The sequence below is a fragment of the Salmo salar genome, chromosome 07 (assembly GCF_965601325.2).
Source record: "Salmo salar chromosome 07, fSalSal1, whole genome shotgun sequence".
NCBI lineage: Eukaryota > Metazoa > Chordata > Actinopteri > Salmoniformes > Salmonidae > Salmo > Salmo salar.
The window spans coordinates 32,797,743-32,815,064 of record NC_138297.1 but is presented as its reverse complement, the minus strand read 5'-3'; the positions used below and the strand labels follow the sequence as shown (position 1 = coordinate 32,815,064).

General features: G+C 42.6%; 1 protein-coding gene across 4 annotated transcripts in view; it reads left to right on the top strand.

Moving 5' to 3' along the window:
* The window catches only part of si:dkey-172j4.3 (diacylglycerol kinase delta), a 137,824-nt gene that overhangs the window by 59,253 nt on the left and 61,249 nt on the right, over positions 1 to 17,322 (top strand). The window contains exon 1 of one of the 4 annotated variants that reach the window (XM_082977558.1): positions 6,633 to 7,293. The exons of the other annotated variants lie outside the window; for them this stretch is intronic. Coding sequence (XP_082833684.1) covers positions 7,141 to 7,293 — 153 coding nt within the window. The 5' untranslated portion in view covers positions 6,633 to 7,140. Of the gene's footprint in view, positions 1 to 6,632; positions 7,294 to 17,322 lie in introns of those variants that run through there. 4 annotated transcript variants of the gene reach the window in all.

Genomic DNA, 17,322 nt, shown 5'->3' with positions numbered 1-17,322 from the left:
GTCTCAAGTTAAACAATTTAAAGGCAATGCTACCAAATACTAATTGAGTGTATGTACATTTCTGACCCAGTGGGAATGTGATGAAAGAAATAAAAGATTAAATAAATCATTCCCTCTAGTATCATTCCCTCTAGTTTATTCTGACATTTCACATTCTTATAGTAAAGTGGTGATCCTAACTGACCTAAGAGAGGGAATTTTTACTTGGATTATATGTCAGGAATTGTGAAAAACTTAGTTTAAATGTATTTGGCTGAGGTGTACGTAAACTTCCGACTTCAACTGTGTCTTTCAGCTACTTTTGATAGAACTGGAAGAATGCTTATAGCTTGGTAATTTTCCACCATTGTTGGGTCACCAGATTTTAATCAGGTATCACTGCTGCAGACTTCTAAACATTGGGGAAGAACCGATATTTGATGGACAGATTGACCAGATGTACAATAGGGGCAATCATAGAATATTTGTGTGTCTTCAGGAATACAGTCTCTAGACCAAATCATATTTTTTTCTAGAGTTCCCAAAGAAGCTCATAACACTGTCCACTGCTGACGCTGAGATTTCAGGAATTCTGAATATTGGTTTATTATTATCCATGGGAGTGAGAACTGTGGTCTTGGTTTAACATCTTTGAGCCAGTTCCCTGACAGAGTCAACAACAAAAAAATGTAAAGGTGGTGGATATGAAATTGGGGTCTTGAATTAGAATCCCATTAACCTTTCATTCAGGATGTTTTTTGGACTTCAGCTCCTCTCCCTGTTAGTTTGTTGAATATTTTCCCAAATCACTTTGCCGTTTCCTTTTGCTTCATTGATCACTCTAAGAACTCTGCTTTTGATTTTTTTTTTTATTCCTAACCAGTTTATTTCTCAGTGATGTGAATATACGTCTGGCATCATTCTGACCAGACTTCAGTGCTTTTTTCAAGGAAAGATCCCGTTTTCTCATCTGCCTCCAGAGGTCCTCGTTGAACCATGGTAGAAAGGTTTGACTACTTTACATTTACATTTACGTCATTTAGCAGACGCTCTTATCCAGAGCGACTTACAAATTGGTGCATTCACCTTATGATAGGTGGCTTATATTGAAACTTACTGGTAAAAGAGGTATTCACTTAGTCAATAGCTGACATAAATGTTCTGTATCCAGACTCTGGGTCTTCATTGCATAACAGATCAGACCAGTCAATTTGACTTATAGCTGCATCGTAGTTACTCTGCTCACTTTTCAGGATTTTTTCTATCATACTGTTGCACATTGGTATCGTTCTTAAATCTCTTTTTAGTGAGCTTTCTAACCACCAACCATTGCATTTAAAGTTATCTTTCATGTTCATAAGCAATCCACCCTCTCTGCCCTCTCCCCTGACTCTCCTGAATATGGAATATCCAGGGACATTAAAGGCGGAAATAGGAGAAGATTTATTCAGCCATGTCTCAGAGAAACAGAAAAAATATCAAGATTGGAGTCAGTCAATATATGTTCCACCTGTTCACTCTTAGAAATAATGCTACAAATATTCACATGACCTCCTAATATTCCTTTAGGCTTGGGACGAGGGTCACAGAGCATTTTAGTCTGATTAACGGTTTGAAAAAGGTTGTGGTACAATGTTCTCTGATAGCAGGATAAGGGGGACTGAGTTTCTGTCTCGGAGGCAGGTTTTATTTGGGACATGTATTAAGAGTTTGCATTAAAATGCGATGATCTGCAGATTCCTCATTCTCTTGAAAAGACATGTCAGTGACAGAGGTTATACTCACATACTAAGAATGTCCTTCTCTGAACCAGGTAATATAGGCTACTCAAATCTAGATGATTTCAATCATTCATGTTCCACCATTCATTAATAATTTTGTTCTGGATGGCAAATTAGGGGGAATTTTCTCCACTTCTCCTAGGAATATATCCTCCATCCATATCAGCCTTCTTTTCTGCTGGTGTCCTAACTCCAGACTCTGATGGGGAGATTCATACCCTAGGCCTCTTGGGTATTTTGTTGATTACGGATTGTTTGAATGAAGGCCAGCATTGATGTTTGGCTGCTTTTTTTTGAATTCCCCAGTGAGTTGCACCGCATTTGGGGCCCCTTATTATCTATTAGGTTATGATTGTCACTTGTCTCAGTAGCCACTTTCCCAGCTTCATTTAGAAAAATGTTCCTCTTATTCTTCTTCTTTTTGCACCGTATGTTTTCCAGTGTAGGAAGACTGTACTCTATCATCTCCTGTCCCCTTCTAGAGTGGGATTATGTCTGCTAGTCATGTCTACGTGCAGGTCCGTCATAAAATACTTTGATCCGGTGAGGGCCAATCTTAACAAACCGAGTGATGGGGGCTGCTTCAACATATACAAAACAATCTCCATTGGAGCAGTTTGTGAGTTGACCCTTGAATATTATCATGCGCCTCATCACCCTCCCCACCACCTTACATCCAGCTTTAGCCAGAAACTCAGTCACAACACTATCATCTGCTGATTCAGGTAGTTCTTTAATTGTAACTTGAATTGAGTTCTGGTCAGCCATGCGTGACTTCAAACTGAAAGGATTATTCTCTTTGAACACAACATGTTTTCCTCTGACTGTTATTCCTCTGCTCAGAAGTGTTGTCCTTGCTTCCTTACTGAGAAGAAATATACGCCGGAGTGCACGTACTCTCTGTACTAACCTCAAGAAGTTTGGATGAGTTTCATGTATGAGATGGTGGTAGAGCTCTTCCTCCTTAGTGGGGTTGGCTATGGCCTCCTCCTTTGTCAGGATTTCTCTCTCCATGATAAAAAGAGGTAAAAGAGTCTCCTTTGTGGCATTTTGTCCCAGAACCTTGCTCCAGGTCTAGTTTCCTGGAGCAAGGAGCAGCCATTTTAATTGTAGTGTTAATGTTTAAAGTAATTTGTTTAACATTGAAATTTATCAGCATTATTCAGTGAAGATCCTTCTTACTCAAGATTGATGGATGTTTGATCCTCAAATAGATATTAGCTGGATTCAGTGTTCTCCAGCAATTGAAGCTTCTTAGTTGGGCTGAATACTTGACAAAGGAGATGTCAAAACATAACAAAACAAAATATGGATATATCTTTCTGGACCTTGGTCGATAAATCCCCCCCAAACACATTTTTTTTTTTTTAAAGGCATCCAATAATTCACCTGCCCACAATTTTCTAGAGAGAGAGAGGGAAATAGAGAGGGAGAAGCTCCCCCAGAGAAGCCAGCAGAACAGCCTACCCAGACCCCAACACAACAATAGGATAGACAAAGGACCCACCAACCCAACAGACCCCCTCCCTCCTAATAGCCCCCCTGTCAGCTCCTCTGATTGCTCTCTTGACAACCCCCACACATCCACTGAGGACACACAAAAGCCAGAGATTGTGCTCCTCATTGACTCAAATGGCAAATACATTCAAGAGGAATAACTTTTTTCCCAAACACCAAATGGCTAAGCTCTGGTGCTCAAACACTAGACATGCCCTGGAGCTGTTGTCAGAGGACAGACTAGGGTCCCCCGGCCGCATCATAATTCACACGGACACAAATGACCTGAAGGCCCAGCAGGAAAGGGTGGCCACAGCTCTCAAAGGAGTGATTGAAAAAGCTTCTTACGCTTTCCCCCACCCTGATACCACAAAAATACTTTCACCCTGCCACCATACAGCAGGTAAATACAAGCATTTCGCGAGACTGTGCCTCAAAACCTAATGTCTGCCTGGCCCACCACTCCACCCTGGACTTTAACAGCCTTTATGACCAGGTCCACCTCTACAAGGCAGCCATCCCAACTTTTGCCAGGACCCTGAAGGACATCACCCTGAACCGTAGCCCCAGCACCTCACACAGGAGCAACAGAGCAATGGACACCCCGCCCAGACCAGTGAGACACCCTCCCAGACCGGCAAGACCCCTCCTGATGGACCTGCACCGAGAGAACCCATGCCAAGAGGACCTACACCCAGACCGCAGCATCACAAGCCACACCCCAACCAGCTAAGACCACCCCAAGCAATCCCTGGCCACACTATATAGCCCCCCCCCCATATCAGACCTATGCCCCTTCTGCCCACCCCATGCTTCCTGCCCCTGCAGCAACGACCTCAACATGACAGCAGGGCATATGCCCAGGCCGTGAGCAGAGCAACAGGCCCAACCCTCACTATTGCACCTGCCCAAGCCCCATCCTGCAATCTAAGAGGTATGTATCAGATGGTCAACATGCTCTGCTCACAGCTACTATGATGGTCCGGGCCTAAACCACACAAAAACAACACTAGACACTATGGAACACAAAGCTTTTACTATCTCATCCTGGAATATAAAAGGTCTGAGGTCATCTGCCTTTGGCCTAAAGAGCAGGAATCCAGACTTCATCAAATAAATTGGAAGTACAGATATTGTCATCCTACAAGAAACATGGTATAAAGGAGATGTACCCACCAAACTACCAGGTGTGAAACAGGGAAGAGACTCAGGGGGTATGCTAATTTGGTATAGAGCAGACCTAACCCACTCTATTAAACTAGTCAAAACAGGAACATTTTACATCTGGCTAGAAATTAATGAGGAAATGATCTCAACAGAGAAAAATGTCTTCATGTGTGCTACCTATATCCCCCCAATAGAATCCCCATACTTTAACGATGACAGCTTCTCCATCCTAGAGGGGGAGATCAACAATTTCTGTGGCGACCTAAATGCTAGAACTTGTCAAGAACCTGACACCCTCAGCACACAGCGGGACAAACACCTACCTGGAGGTGACAACATTCTCTCCCCCATATGCCCCCCTAGACACAACTACGACAACATAACCAACAAAAACGGGTCACAACTCCTGAAGCTCTGTCGGACGCTGGGTATGTACATAGTCAATGGTAGGCTTCGAGGGGACTCCTATGGTAGGTACACATATAGCTCATCTCTTGGCAGTATTACTGTAGACTACTTTATCACTGACCTCAACCCAGAGTCTCTTAGAGCGTTCACAGTCAGTCCACTGACACCCCTATCAGATTACAGCAAAATCACACTCTACTTGAACAGAGCTTTGCTCAATCATGAGGCATCAAAGCTAAAGGAGCTGAATAATATTAAGAAATGCTATAGATGGAAGGAGAGTAGTGTGGAAATCTACCAATCCCTTCTAGACAATTTCCTGGACAAAATGTTTCACTGTAATAGTGAAGGTGTAAACCTGGCAGTAGAAAACCTAAACAGTATAGTTGACCTCTCAGCTTCCCTATCAAGTCTAAAAATGTCAAGCAGACAACCTAAGAAAATGAACAACAATGACAAATGGTTTGATGAAGAATGAAGAAGAAAAACCTAAGAAAGAAATTGAGAAACCTATCCAACCAAAAATATAGAGACCCAGAGAACCTGAGCCTACGGCTTCACTATGGTGAATCACTAAAACAATACAGCAATACACTACCGTTCAAAGGTTTGGGGTCACTTAGAAATGTTATTGTTTTTGAAAGAAAAGCAATTTTGTTGTCCATTAAAATAACATCAAATTGATCAGAACTACAGTGTAGACATTGTTAATGTTGTAAATGACTATTGTAGCTGGAAACTGCTGATTTTTTTAAATGGAATATCTATAGGCATACAGAGGCCCATTATCAGCAACCATCACTCCTGTGTTCCAATGGCACGTTGTGTTAGCTAATCCAAGTTTATCATTTTATAAGGCTAATTGATCATTTTGCAATTATGTTAGCACAGTTGAAAACAGTTGTTCTGATTAAAGAAGCGATAAAACTGACCTTCTTTAGGCTAGTTGAGTATCTGGAGCATCAGCATTTGTGGGTTCGATTACAGGCTCAAAATTGCCAGAAACAAAGAACTTTGTTCTGAAACTCATCAGTCTATTCTTGTTCTGAGAAAGGAAGGCTATTCCATGCGAGAAATTGCCAAGACACTGAAGATCTAGTACAACGCTGTGTACTACTCCCTTCACAGAACAGCGCAAACTGGCTCTAACCAGAATAGAAAGAGGAGTGGGAGGCCGCGGTTCACAACTGAGCAAGAGGACAAGTACATTAGAGTGCCTAGTTTGAGAAACAGACGCCTCGCTAGTCCTCAGCTGGCAGCTTCATTAAATAGTACCCGCAAAACACCATTCTCAACGTCAACAGTGAAGAGGCGACTCTGGGATGCTGGCCTTCTAGGCAGAGTTGCAAATAAAAAGCCGTATCTCAGACTGGCCAATGAAAAGAAAAGATTAAGATGGGCAAAATAACACAGACACTGGACAGAGATATGGCTTTTTCTTTGCAACTCTGTCTAGAAGGCCAGCATCCTGGAGTCGCCTCTTCACTGTTGATGTTGAGACTAGTGTTTTGCGGGTACTGACTGACTGACAAGATCTAACTGACACACTTTACATTTATATTGCGTTTATATTTTTGTTCAGTGTAATATCTAACAGAGACAAGATGGGTGTGTGTGTGTGTGAGTTCCCATCTACAGTATCCAGTCTAACAGGTCCTACCTGTTCTATTTTTAGCTCAGGTCTCCCCTCCCACTTCCTACCTGAATACACACCTTAAAGGGGAAGGTGTGTGTGTGTGAGAGAGAGAGAGAGAGAGAATCAAAAGTGTTTGGCAAAGGAAAGAGCTAAACGGGTTGAGATTAAAGAAGGAGAGAGAGTGAAAAGGAGGAGGGTAGATGATCTGCATGTCATCCTAGTAAAGGTGGATCCTCTTACACACCTGAGTGGGAGTGCCTTAATCCTAAAGCCCGGAGCAAAAGAGGGAGTATGTAGAAACAGTTTTGTTGGATGAGCAGTTAACACAGAGATAATCACCACAGCGTTAGACTGTTCAGTCACCAGAGAGAGAGAGAGAACACCGAAGAAGAAAGTGAAGTTTGATGGCATTAAAAAGCAGAGAGGACTTCAGTAGTCTTGTTTAGGATTTTGAGAGAGAGAGAGATTGACAGAAAGAGACGAAACAGAGACGGCGAGACAGAGACAGACAGAGAAACGTCTGATTTTGTTGTCCTGGTTCCCAGAAAAGTAAAGTGGAAAGTAGTGTCTCCCTATTGTAGTTAACAGACTAACTGCAAGTGAAGACATCAATGTGCGACAGACAGACCAACAGACATACTGTACAGAGAGGCAGACAGACAGCGAGTCATCATGCCCAGGTGCTGTCCTAGCAGTGTGTGTTGTCTGGCCCCCCTGCTGTTCCACTGTGAGGTGGGGGCAGGACACGGGGACGATAGCCAACTCAGTCACGGAGACGAACTGGAGACCAGCTACACAGAGAAACCACATAGCAACAACATAGAGGTATGTGTGTGTGTGTGTGTGTGTGTGTGTGTGTGTGTGTGTGTGTGTGTGTGTGTGTGTGTGTGTGTGTGTGTGTGTGTGTGTGTGTGTGTGTGTGTGTGTGTGTGTGTGTGTGTGTGTGTCCGTGTGTGTCCGTGTGTGTCCGTGTGTGTGTGTGTTGCAGCAGGCCAACTAACAGAGCCCACATGGTTAGATAAGGTTTAATTGGTAGTAAATGTGATTAGTCCTACTTTAATGACTAGACTCGTCTGTCTGACAAGATCTAACTGACACAGTATGGACTGAGAAAGAGAGTGAGGGGAGGCGGAGAGGAGAGGAGAAAGGGATGAATGGGTGACTAAGGACTGACAGAGTCTGGAGGAGAGGTTGAGGGAGGGTGATATGGATGACATAGTTTGTGTTTATTTGTCTATGAGTTACCAGCCTCAAGGGTTGACCTCACACTTCACCTCGTTTGCCCACCAGTAAATTGTCTGCCTTTGTTTTCTTTCTCCCTCATTTCTTCTACATCAGTTTCAGGTTTATTTGATGCAGTAAGCGTTGTTGTTTTCATGAGCGGCTCGGTTAACTGATATCATGAGCGGAAATGACATAATATTGTTTTACCCAGTTTCATATTGCTCATTCAATGACTGCATTAATTGCCTGAATTCTTACGCTGCTCTATCATTCACCACATATTTCAGTCTGAGACTGCCATCATTGAAGTCGTTTGTGGTGACGTCAAAATGAGGGGTGTTGTACAAAACAAAGTCATCAGCTATTGGATCATCTCTAACCAATCAGAGTAGCGAAGCTAATGAAAAACTTTCAAATCTCGGCTTTACCCACTTGTGTTCTGGCTCTGGACCAACCCATCGGTTTCTGGGACCAATCAGAGCGGTTAGAATGTTTTTCTGTTCTAGAATATTGTCATGGAGGTACTCCGATCCAGACTCATTGTGGAGAAGAAATTAACGTCTGTGGGTGTGGCCACATTTTTGGCTATGTATCTAGGTGCTATGAATGTTTATAAGACATTAATAATACTTCCTAAGAAGCGGCTTCAACTTTTACCAGTTGTCATTATTCCTCTTTTACAGTTTGTTGTCATGTCTCATGTCCCCCCCTCTCTTTTTCTCTTTCTCTCTCTCTCTCTCTCTCTCTCTCTCTCTCTCTCTCTCTCTCTCTCTCCCCCCATCTGTCTGGCAGTATGAGCTGATAAGATGCTGAGTTTCTGCCTGTGTTTTTCCTGGGGGCACAAATACAGCTACAGCTGTACACACACACACACACACACACACACACACACACACACACACACACACACACACACACACACACCACACACACACACACACACACACACACAGGAAGATAATAAGAATTTGTGTGGTGACCCTACTACACACAAATACAGCCACAGCTATACACACACACGCATACAAACTCTGGGAATCAGATTGTGTATGCCTTGATAGAGCAATGAATTTGATTTATTGCTGCAGCAGAGGTACTTATCTCTCTTATTACTCTCACTGCTACTGAGAGAGAGGAAGATAAATAACAGAGGTGAGAGGATGCTCCTTAGTATACAGCATAGAATTGGGAGAAGTAGACAGAAAGAGGAAGTGATCTGTGCCTTACCTCTCCTTCTAGCCGTTGTCAACAAGGAGACTAGACACGTTTATCTAATCTGTGTCTGTATACATTTCTAATATACGATCCCGCTCCTTTCTCTCTCTCTCTCTCTCTCTCTCTCTCTCTCTCTCTCTCTCTCTCTCTCTCTCTCACTTTCTTTCTCTCAGTCTTGCCCTCTCTCTCCAACACACACACAAATAGGTCATTCCCTTGTATGCATGCCCAGACTCCGATGAGCCAAACACTTTTATCAGGGGATCATTGTTGAAAAGATTAGAGAGAGTTAAGCCCTATGAAGGACACCACAATTGTTTAAAGGGGAATGGAAACACGTCAGGAAGTAAAGCTGAGCAAAGAGATGTATTCAATCCACTAATACTAAACATGTGCTGGTAACATATATATTATATATATTTTAAGTATTATGATCTTGAACGTTTATTAGAGGTATGGATAGCGCCATCTTGAATTGGAAAGAGTGAGCAATGAATGCTGTAAATGTAAATGTGATATTTCAGTTTTTCATTTGTAAGAAATTAGCAAACATTTCTTGGAACCTGTTTTTATCAAGGCACAAGGCGAGGCCCAAATGCAGACACAGGAGGTAGATGGTTGGAGTCTTACAATGTTTATTAATCCAAAGGGGTAGGCAAGAGAATGGTCGTGGACAGGCAAAAAGGTAAAAACCAGATCAGAGTCCAGGAGGTACAGAGTGGCATACAGGCTTGTGGTCAGGGCAGGCAGAATGGTCAGGCAAGCAGGTACAAAGTCCAGAAACAGACAAGGGTCAAAACCGGGAGGACTAGAAAAAGGAGAATGCAAAAAGCAGGAGAATGGGAAAAATGGTTGACTTGGAAATATACAGCATGAACTGGTACAGAGAGACAGGAAACACAGGGATAAATACACTGGGGGAAATAAGCGACACCTGGAGGGGGTGGAGACAATCACAAGGACAGGTGAAACAGATCAGGGCGTGACAGTACCCCCCCCCCTACCTGGCTGACCGGGCTATCAGCGGTGGAAATCGGCAGTGAGGGCCGGGTCCAAGATGTCTTTAGCAGGAACCCAACACCTCTCTTCCGGGCCATAACCCTCCCAGTCAACCAGGTACTGGAAGCCCCTGCCCTGTGGTCAAACCTTCAGGAGACATCTTACCGTATACGCTGGCTGACCACCGATAACCTGGGGGGGAGGGATGGGCCTGGAGACAGAAGACAAAGGACAGTGAGACACAGGCTTAATCCTAGACACATGGAAGGTAGGGTGAATACGGAGTGTACGGGGTATCACAAGACGGACGGCAGTGGAACTCAGGACTCTGGAGATGGACCAATGAACCGGGGAGACAGCTTGCGGGACTCTACCCGAAGGGGCAGATCCCAAGTTGAAAGCCATACCCTCTGCCCAATGTGGTAGCGGGGAGCTGGGGTCCGGCGACAGTCCGCTTGTCGACGATACCTGGAGTTGGTCTTGAGAATAACCACCCTGGCTCTTCTCCAGGTACGTCGACAGCGGCGGACAAACATCTGGGCTGAGGGTACGCTGACCTCCTGCTCTTGTTCAGGGAAGAGTAGTGGCTGATACCCCATGGAGCACTCGAAAGGGGAGAGTCCCGTGGCAGAACTGGGAAGAGTGTTCCGGGCATACTCCACCCAGACCTGTTGACGGCTCCAGGTAGTGGGGTTAGTTGAGACCAGGCACCTTAAGGTGTTCTCCAGGTCTTGGTTGGCTCGCTCCGACTGACCATTAGTTTGGCGATGGAATCCGGATGACAGCCTGCCCGACGACCCAATAAGGGTGCAGAATGCCTTCCAGAACTGAGACAAGAACTGAAGACCCCGATCGGAGACCATGTCTACTGGGAGTCCATGGATCCGGAAGACATGCTGCAGCATAAGCTGGGCTGTCTCCTTGGCAGAAGGTTGTTTGGGGAGAGGGTTGAAATGGGCAGCCTTGGAGAACTGGTCGACTACCGTTAGAATGACAGTGTTGCCATCAGACGGAGGGAGCCCAGTGACAAAGTCCAGAGATATATGAGACCAGGGACGATGAGGAACCGGTAGTGGCTGCAGGAGGCCAGAAGGAGCTTGCCGGGGAGTCTTGTTTTGAGCACACACAGTGCATGTGGTGACGAAGGCAGAGACAAAAACTTTTCTCACGTCTGCCATGAATTCCTCCAAATGACCGCAAATGGCAGATTGTTGTTCCCAAACTGCCGTAGCCCAGGAGAGCGCCCTTCCCAACATTAGCGTAATTATATACGCTATCTTCGATCGGTCTGAAGAAAACAAAGATGGTTGTAGCTCAAAAATAAGCGAACATTGAGAAAGAAAACTCCGGCAGGTACCAGGATTCCCCGAATATCGCTGTGGAGGAGGTAAGTGGGGTTCACGGGGGGTCGGGATAGGCTGTACAAACTCACCACAGATAGGGAAAAAATTACTGGGTTATTGGGGTTTTTCAGAGGTGACAGACAGTCTCTGAGCTAACTCCCTAATAGCCTTTAACCCATGGTCGTGGCGTTCCGTCAAGGAACTGAGCCCTTCCAAAAGGCCCTGTAGCAACTCCTGATGTCTCCCAAAGGTGGCTCCCTGCAGGGAGACAGCTTGGCGGAGCTGATCCAAGTCTGCTTGTAGATTGATCAAGAAAAAAAAAATTTAATCAATTTTAGAATTAGACTGTAACATAACAAAATGTAGAAAAAGTCAAGGGGTCTAAATACTTTTTGAATGCACTGTAGGTAGTAGTAATGGGATTCCTAGTAACCAGCAAGTAGCTCAGCTTGTCACTGGTCATTTCCCCTTTCTTGCATGCTTTTAATTTGTTCCCATTCGGACTCTTTATGTATTAGATTATAGGCCTAGTCTAATGTATGTAAGAAGAAATGTAAGTTGTAAAAGCCAATTATTGTTATCCTATGCCTTATTCATATAATATGTTGTAATTCCCGTACAATTTTGTTACCAATATCCCTGAGATTAATGTTGTATAATGTTATCCTCTCTGGGCTAGGCGGGACGAATTCGTCCCACCTACGCAACAGCCAGTCTAATCCAGTGGCGCGATTTTCAAATGCCTTAAAAATCCTATTACTTCAATTTCTCAAACATATGACTATTTTACAGCTATTTAAAGACAAGACTCTCGTTAATCTACCCACACTGTCCGATTTCAAAAAGGCTTTACAACGAAAGCAAAACATTAGATTATGTCAGCAGAGTACCAAGCCAGAAATAATCAGACACCCATTTTTCAAGCTAGCATATAATGTCACAAAAACCCAGAAGACAGCTAAATGCAGCACTAACCTTTGATGATCTTCATCAGATGACAACCCTAGGACATTATGTTATACAATACAATCATGTTTTGTTCAATCAAGTTCATATTTATATCAAAAACCAGCTTTTTACATTAGCATGTGACGTTCAGAACTAGCAAACTTCCGGGGAATTTACTAAATTACTCACGATAAACGTTCACAAAAAGCATAACAATTATTTTAAGAATTATAGATACAGAACTCCTCTATGCACTCGATATGTCCGATTTTAAAATAGCTTTTTGGTGAAAGCACATTTTGCAATATTCTAAGTACATAGCCCAGCCATCACGGGCTAGCTATTTAGACACCCGGCAAGTTTAGCACTCAGCAATATCAGATTTACTATTATAAAAGTTTGATTACCTTTTGTTGTCTTCGTCAGAATGCACTCCCAGGACTGCTACTTCAATAACAAATGTTGGTTTGGTCCAAAATAATCCATCGTTATATCCGAATAGCGGCGTTTTGTTCGTGCGTCCCAGACACTATCTGAAAGGGTAAATAAGGGTCGTGCGCATGGCGCAATTCGTGACAAAAAAAATCGAAATATTCCATTACCGTACTTCGAAGCATGTCAACCGCTGTTTAAAATCCATTTTTATGCAATTTTTCTCGTAAAAAAGCGATAATATTCCGACCGGGAATGTCCATTTAGCTAAACAGAGGAAAGAAAACAAAGCTTTCGGTCGACGCGGGCACGAGCCTGAGTCTCACAGTACTGTAACCAGCCACTACCCAAACGCGCTACTTTGTTTCAGCCAGAGCCTGCAAAGCCACGATTCAGCTTTTTGCCGCCTTCTGAGACCCTATGGCAGCCGTAGGAAGTGTCACGGGACAGCTAAGATCCTCACTCTTCAATAAACAGAGACAAGAAGAACGACACCTTGTCAGACAGGCCACTTCCTGCATGAAATCTTCTCAGGTTTTTGCCTGCCATATGAGTTCTGTTATACTCACAGACACCATTCAAACAGTTTTAGAAACTTTAGGGTGTTTTCTATCCAAAGCCAATAATTATATGCATATTCTAGTTACTGGGCAGGAGTAGTAACCAGATTAAATCGGGTACGTTTTTTATCCAGCCGTGTCAATACTGCCCCCTATCCCCAACAGGTTAAATAACTTTTTTTCAGGTTTGAATGAGACAATGTATTCCCCTAACCTTATTCTTTCAATATAGTTATTGTTTTATTAATATTATATTACAAATGTAAGACTAAATTACATTTCTAATATGTTTTGGTGCCAGTCAAAAGTTTGGACACACCTACTCATTCCAGGGTTTTTCTTTATTTTTACTATTTTCTACATTGTAGAATAATAGTGAAGACATCACAACTATTAAATAACACATATGGAATCATGTAGTAACCAAAAAATCTAAATATATTTTAGATGTTAGATTCTTCAAAGTAGCCACCTTTTGCCTTGATTGACAGCTTTGCACACTCTTGGCATTCTCTCAACCAGCTTCATGAGGTAGTCACTTGGAATGCATTTCAATTAACAGGTGTGCCTTGTTGAAAGTTAAATAGATTGAATTTGAATCGGGTTTTTAGGGCGGCTCTAAAATTATGGCTTGCAGTGATAACGCAAAAAATGAATGCATTCAGTTGTGCAATTGACTAGGTATCCTGCAAGTTAACGTATAGCATCAGAGGGGTCAGTTTTTTCCACTTTTCTCCAGTACTATCGGGCCATTACCATGTCAATCAATGCTTCAATAGAAACGTAGTTCACATCCCAGATGTTGATGCCAACACAGTCGCTATAGTCCCATTAGTTTTCATTGCAGCCTCGTTTGAATGCCGCGGTTGCGCTCATTTGTACTGAATGGGGTTAGTCAACAGTAGCTGACTAACTAACATTACCCAGCTAGCTGGCTAGCTTCATTGGTGTTGAGACATGAGTATGAAATTGTAATTCTGGTTGTTTAATGTTATAGGGACTCCTGAGAAACCAGGAAATCAGGCTGTCATCTTGTGAAACAGTGGATGTAATGAATCTAGCTAGCTAAAGGATTTTTCTGCAAATTGAATGTACAATTTTGTACGCTTGCCTTGCTGATATTTATCATGCAATGCAGCTAAAGTAACGTAGGTAGCTAACTATTTTCTTGCTTATTGTGTAGTCGAGGATAAAAATACCTGTATGCCTATGGATGTGTAGCTAGCTATGTAGCCGATCTGTGTATGGACCCTAAAACGTTTGGTATAAATATTAGTTCAGAACCTAGCTATGAACCTCAGCTATCATAGCCAGTTGTATCTTCTTCAAACACAGTCTATGGATTGAGTAGAATATTTTTTTATTATTATTATTAAACCTCATTGAGATTTAAAATCTCTTTTTCAAGAGCGTCCTGGCCAAGATAGGCAGCACCAAGTCATTACAAAAATTACAGACAAACAACATGAAAAACTACAAATAATCTAGTAAAAACCATAGAATTCACAAGAGTATAACAAAATCAAAAACAGCAAATTAAAAACATTGACATGTCAGGGAATCAGTCTCAAGATCATTCATCAGTGATTTAAAAATACCAATCGGGACAAGTTCTTCCAGTTTAAAAGTATTTTGTAAGGCGTTCCAAGACGATGGCGCAGAGTACATAAAATACCTTTTCCCAAATTCAGTTCGGACATTTGGAACAGTTAGCAGGATAAAGTCCAGCGAACGAAGAGAGTACCCACCACATTTCTGAACAATAAAAATGCCCAAATAAAACGTTAGTAAACCCAAAATGGCTTTGTAAATAAAAGTATACCAGTGACTGAGCCTACAAGTGACTAGAGAAGGCCAGCCAACCCTGGTATACAAAGTGCAGTGGTGTGTGAGAGTTTTGCAGTTTAAAAATAAATCTCAAAGTGCCATGGTAAAGGGTGTCAATTGATCTCAAACACTGAGCGGAATCATTCATATATAAAACATCCTATAGTCTAGTAAAGGCATAAATGTAGCTGATACTAGCCTCCTTCTGGTTTCAAAAGAAAAAAAGGCCTTATTCCTAAAATAAAATCCCAATTTCAGCTTCAATTTTTTTGTAACTTGTTGAATATGCGATTTAAAAGAGAGGCCGTCGTCAATTAAAATTCCAAGATGCGGTTACAGTCTCAATCTCAATGCCCTCACAGGTAATAATCGTTGAAAAGTTCAGAGGTCTATTTCTTGCTTTAGAAAACACCATTAGTTTAGTTTTGTCAGTATTGAGGATAAGCTTCAATTGACACAAGGTATGTTGAACAGTATAAAAAGCATTTTGCAAGTTCTGGAAAGCTTTTGTAAGAGATGAGGCACAACAGTAAATAACAGTATCATCAGCATAAAAATGAAGTTGCTCATTTTGGACATTTTTGTCTAAATTATTTATGGAAATAGTGAATAAGAGAGGACCAAGTACAAAGCCTTGGGGCACACCATTACAGACAGACAATTTAACAGACATGAGCCCATCAAATTGAGTGCACTGAGTTCTATCAGACAGATAGTTAGCAAACCATGCAACTGCATGCTCCGAAAGACCTACACTCGACAATCTCTGCCTCAGTATAGCATGATCAATTGTATCAAAAGCCTTAGAGAGATCAATAAAAAGTGAGACACAGTGCTGTTTTTTGTCAAGTGCTTCAGTGATATCATTTAAAACATTCATGGCTGCTGTAATTGTGCTATGCTTCTTCCTGGAGCCCGATTGATACATTGATAAAATAGAGTTAGTAATAAAAACTCTTTTAGCTGTTCACTCACAAGGGTTTCAAGTTTTTTCACCAGGGGTGACAGCTTTGAGATTGGCCTATAATTATTTAAAAGAGTTGGATCTCCCCCTTTTAAAAGTGGTAGGACAAATGCTGATTTCCAGATCTTTGGAATTTCATTACATTCCCGGGTTAGATTGAACAGATATGTAAGTGGTTCAGCTATGAAATCAGCTGCCAGATTTAAAAAGCAGGGATCCATTAGATCAGGACCTGCAGGCTTTCTCTGATCTAAGGATTTCAGGGCTTTATGTACAGTGGGGGAAAAAAGTATTTGATCCCCTGCTGATTTTGTACGTTTGCCCACTGACAAAGAAAGGATCAGTCTATAATTTTAATGGTAGGTTTATTTGAACAGTGAGAGACAGAATAACAACAAAAATATCCAGAAAAACGCATGTTTGAAATGTTATAACTTGATTTGCATTTTAATGAGGGAAATAAGTATTTGACCCCCTCTCAATCAGAAAGATTTCTGGCTCCCAGGTGTCTTTTATACAGGTAACGAGCTGAGATTAGGAGCACATTCTTAAAGCGAGTGCTCCTAACCGCAGCTTGTTACCTGTAAAAAAGACACCTGTCCACAGAAGCAATCAATCAATCAGATTCCAAACTCTCCACCATGGCCAAGACCAAAGAGCTCTCCAAGGATGTCAGGGACAAGATTGTAGACCTACACAAGGCTGGAATGGGCTACAAGACCATCGCCAACCAGCTTGGTGAGAAGGTGACAACAGTTGGTGCGATTATTCGCAAATGGAAGAAACACAAAAGAACTGTTAATCTCCCTCGGCCTGGGGCTCCATGCAAGATCTCACCTCGTGGAGTTGCAATGATCGTGAGAACGGTGAGGAATCAGCCCAGAACTACATGGGAGGATCTTGTCAATGATCTCAAGGCAGCTGGGACCATAGTCACCAAGAAAACAATTGGTAACACACTACGCCATGAAGGACTGAAATCCTGCAGTCTGAAGTCTGCCAATGAACATCTGAGTGACTCAGAGGACAACTGGTGAAAGTGTTGTGGTCAGATGAGACCAAAATGGAGCTCTTTGACATCAACTCAACTCGCCGTGTTTGGAGGAGGAGGAATGCTGCCTATGACCCCAAGAAAACCATCTCCACCGTCAAACATGGAGGTGGAAACATTATGCTTTGGAGGTGTTTTTCTGCTAAGGGGACAGGACAACTTCACCGCATCAAAGGGACGATGGACGGGCCATGTACCCTCAAATATTGGGTGAAAACCTCCTTCCCTCAGCCAGGGCATTGAAAATGGGTCGTGGATGGGTATTCCAGCATGACAATGACCCAAAACACA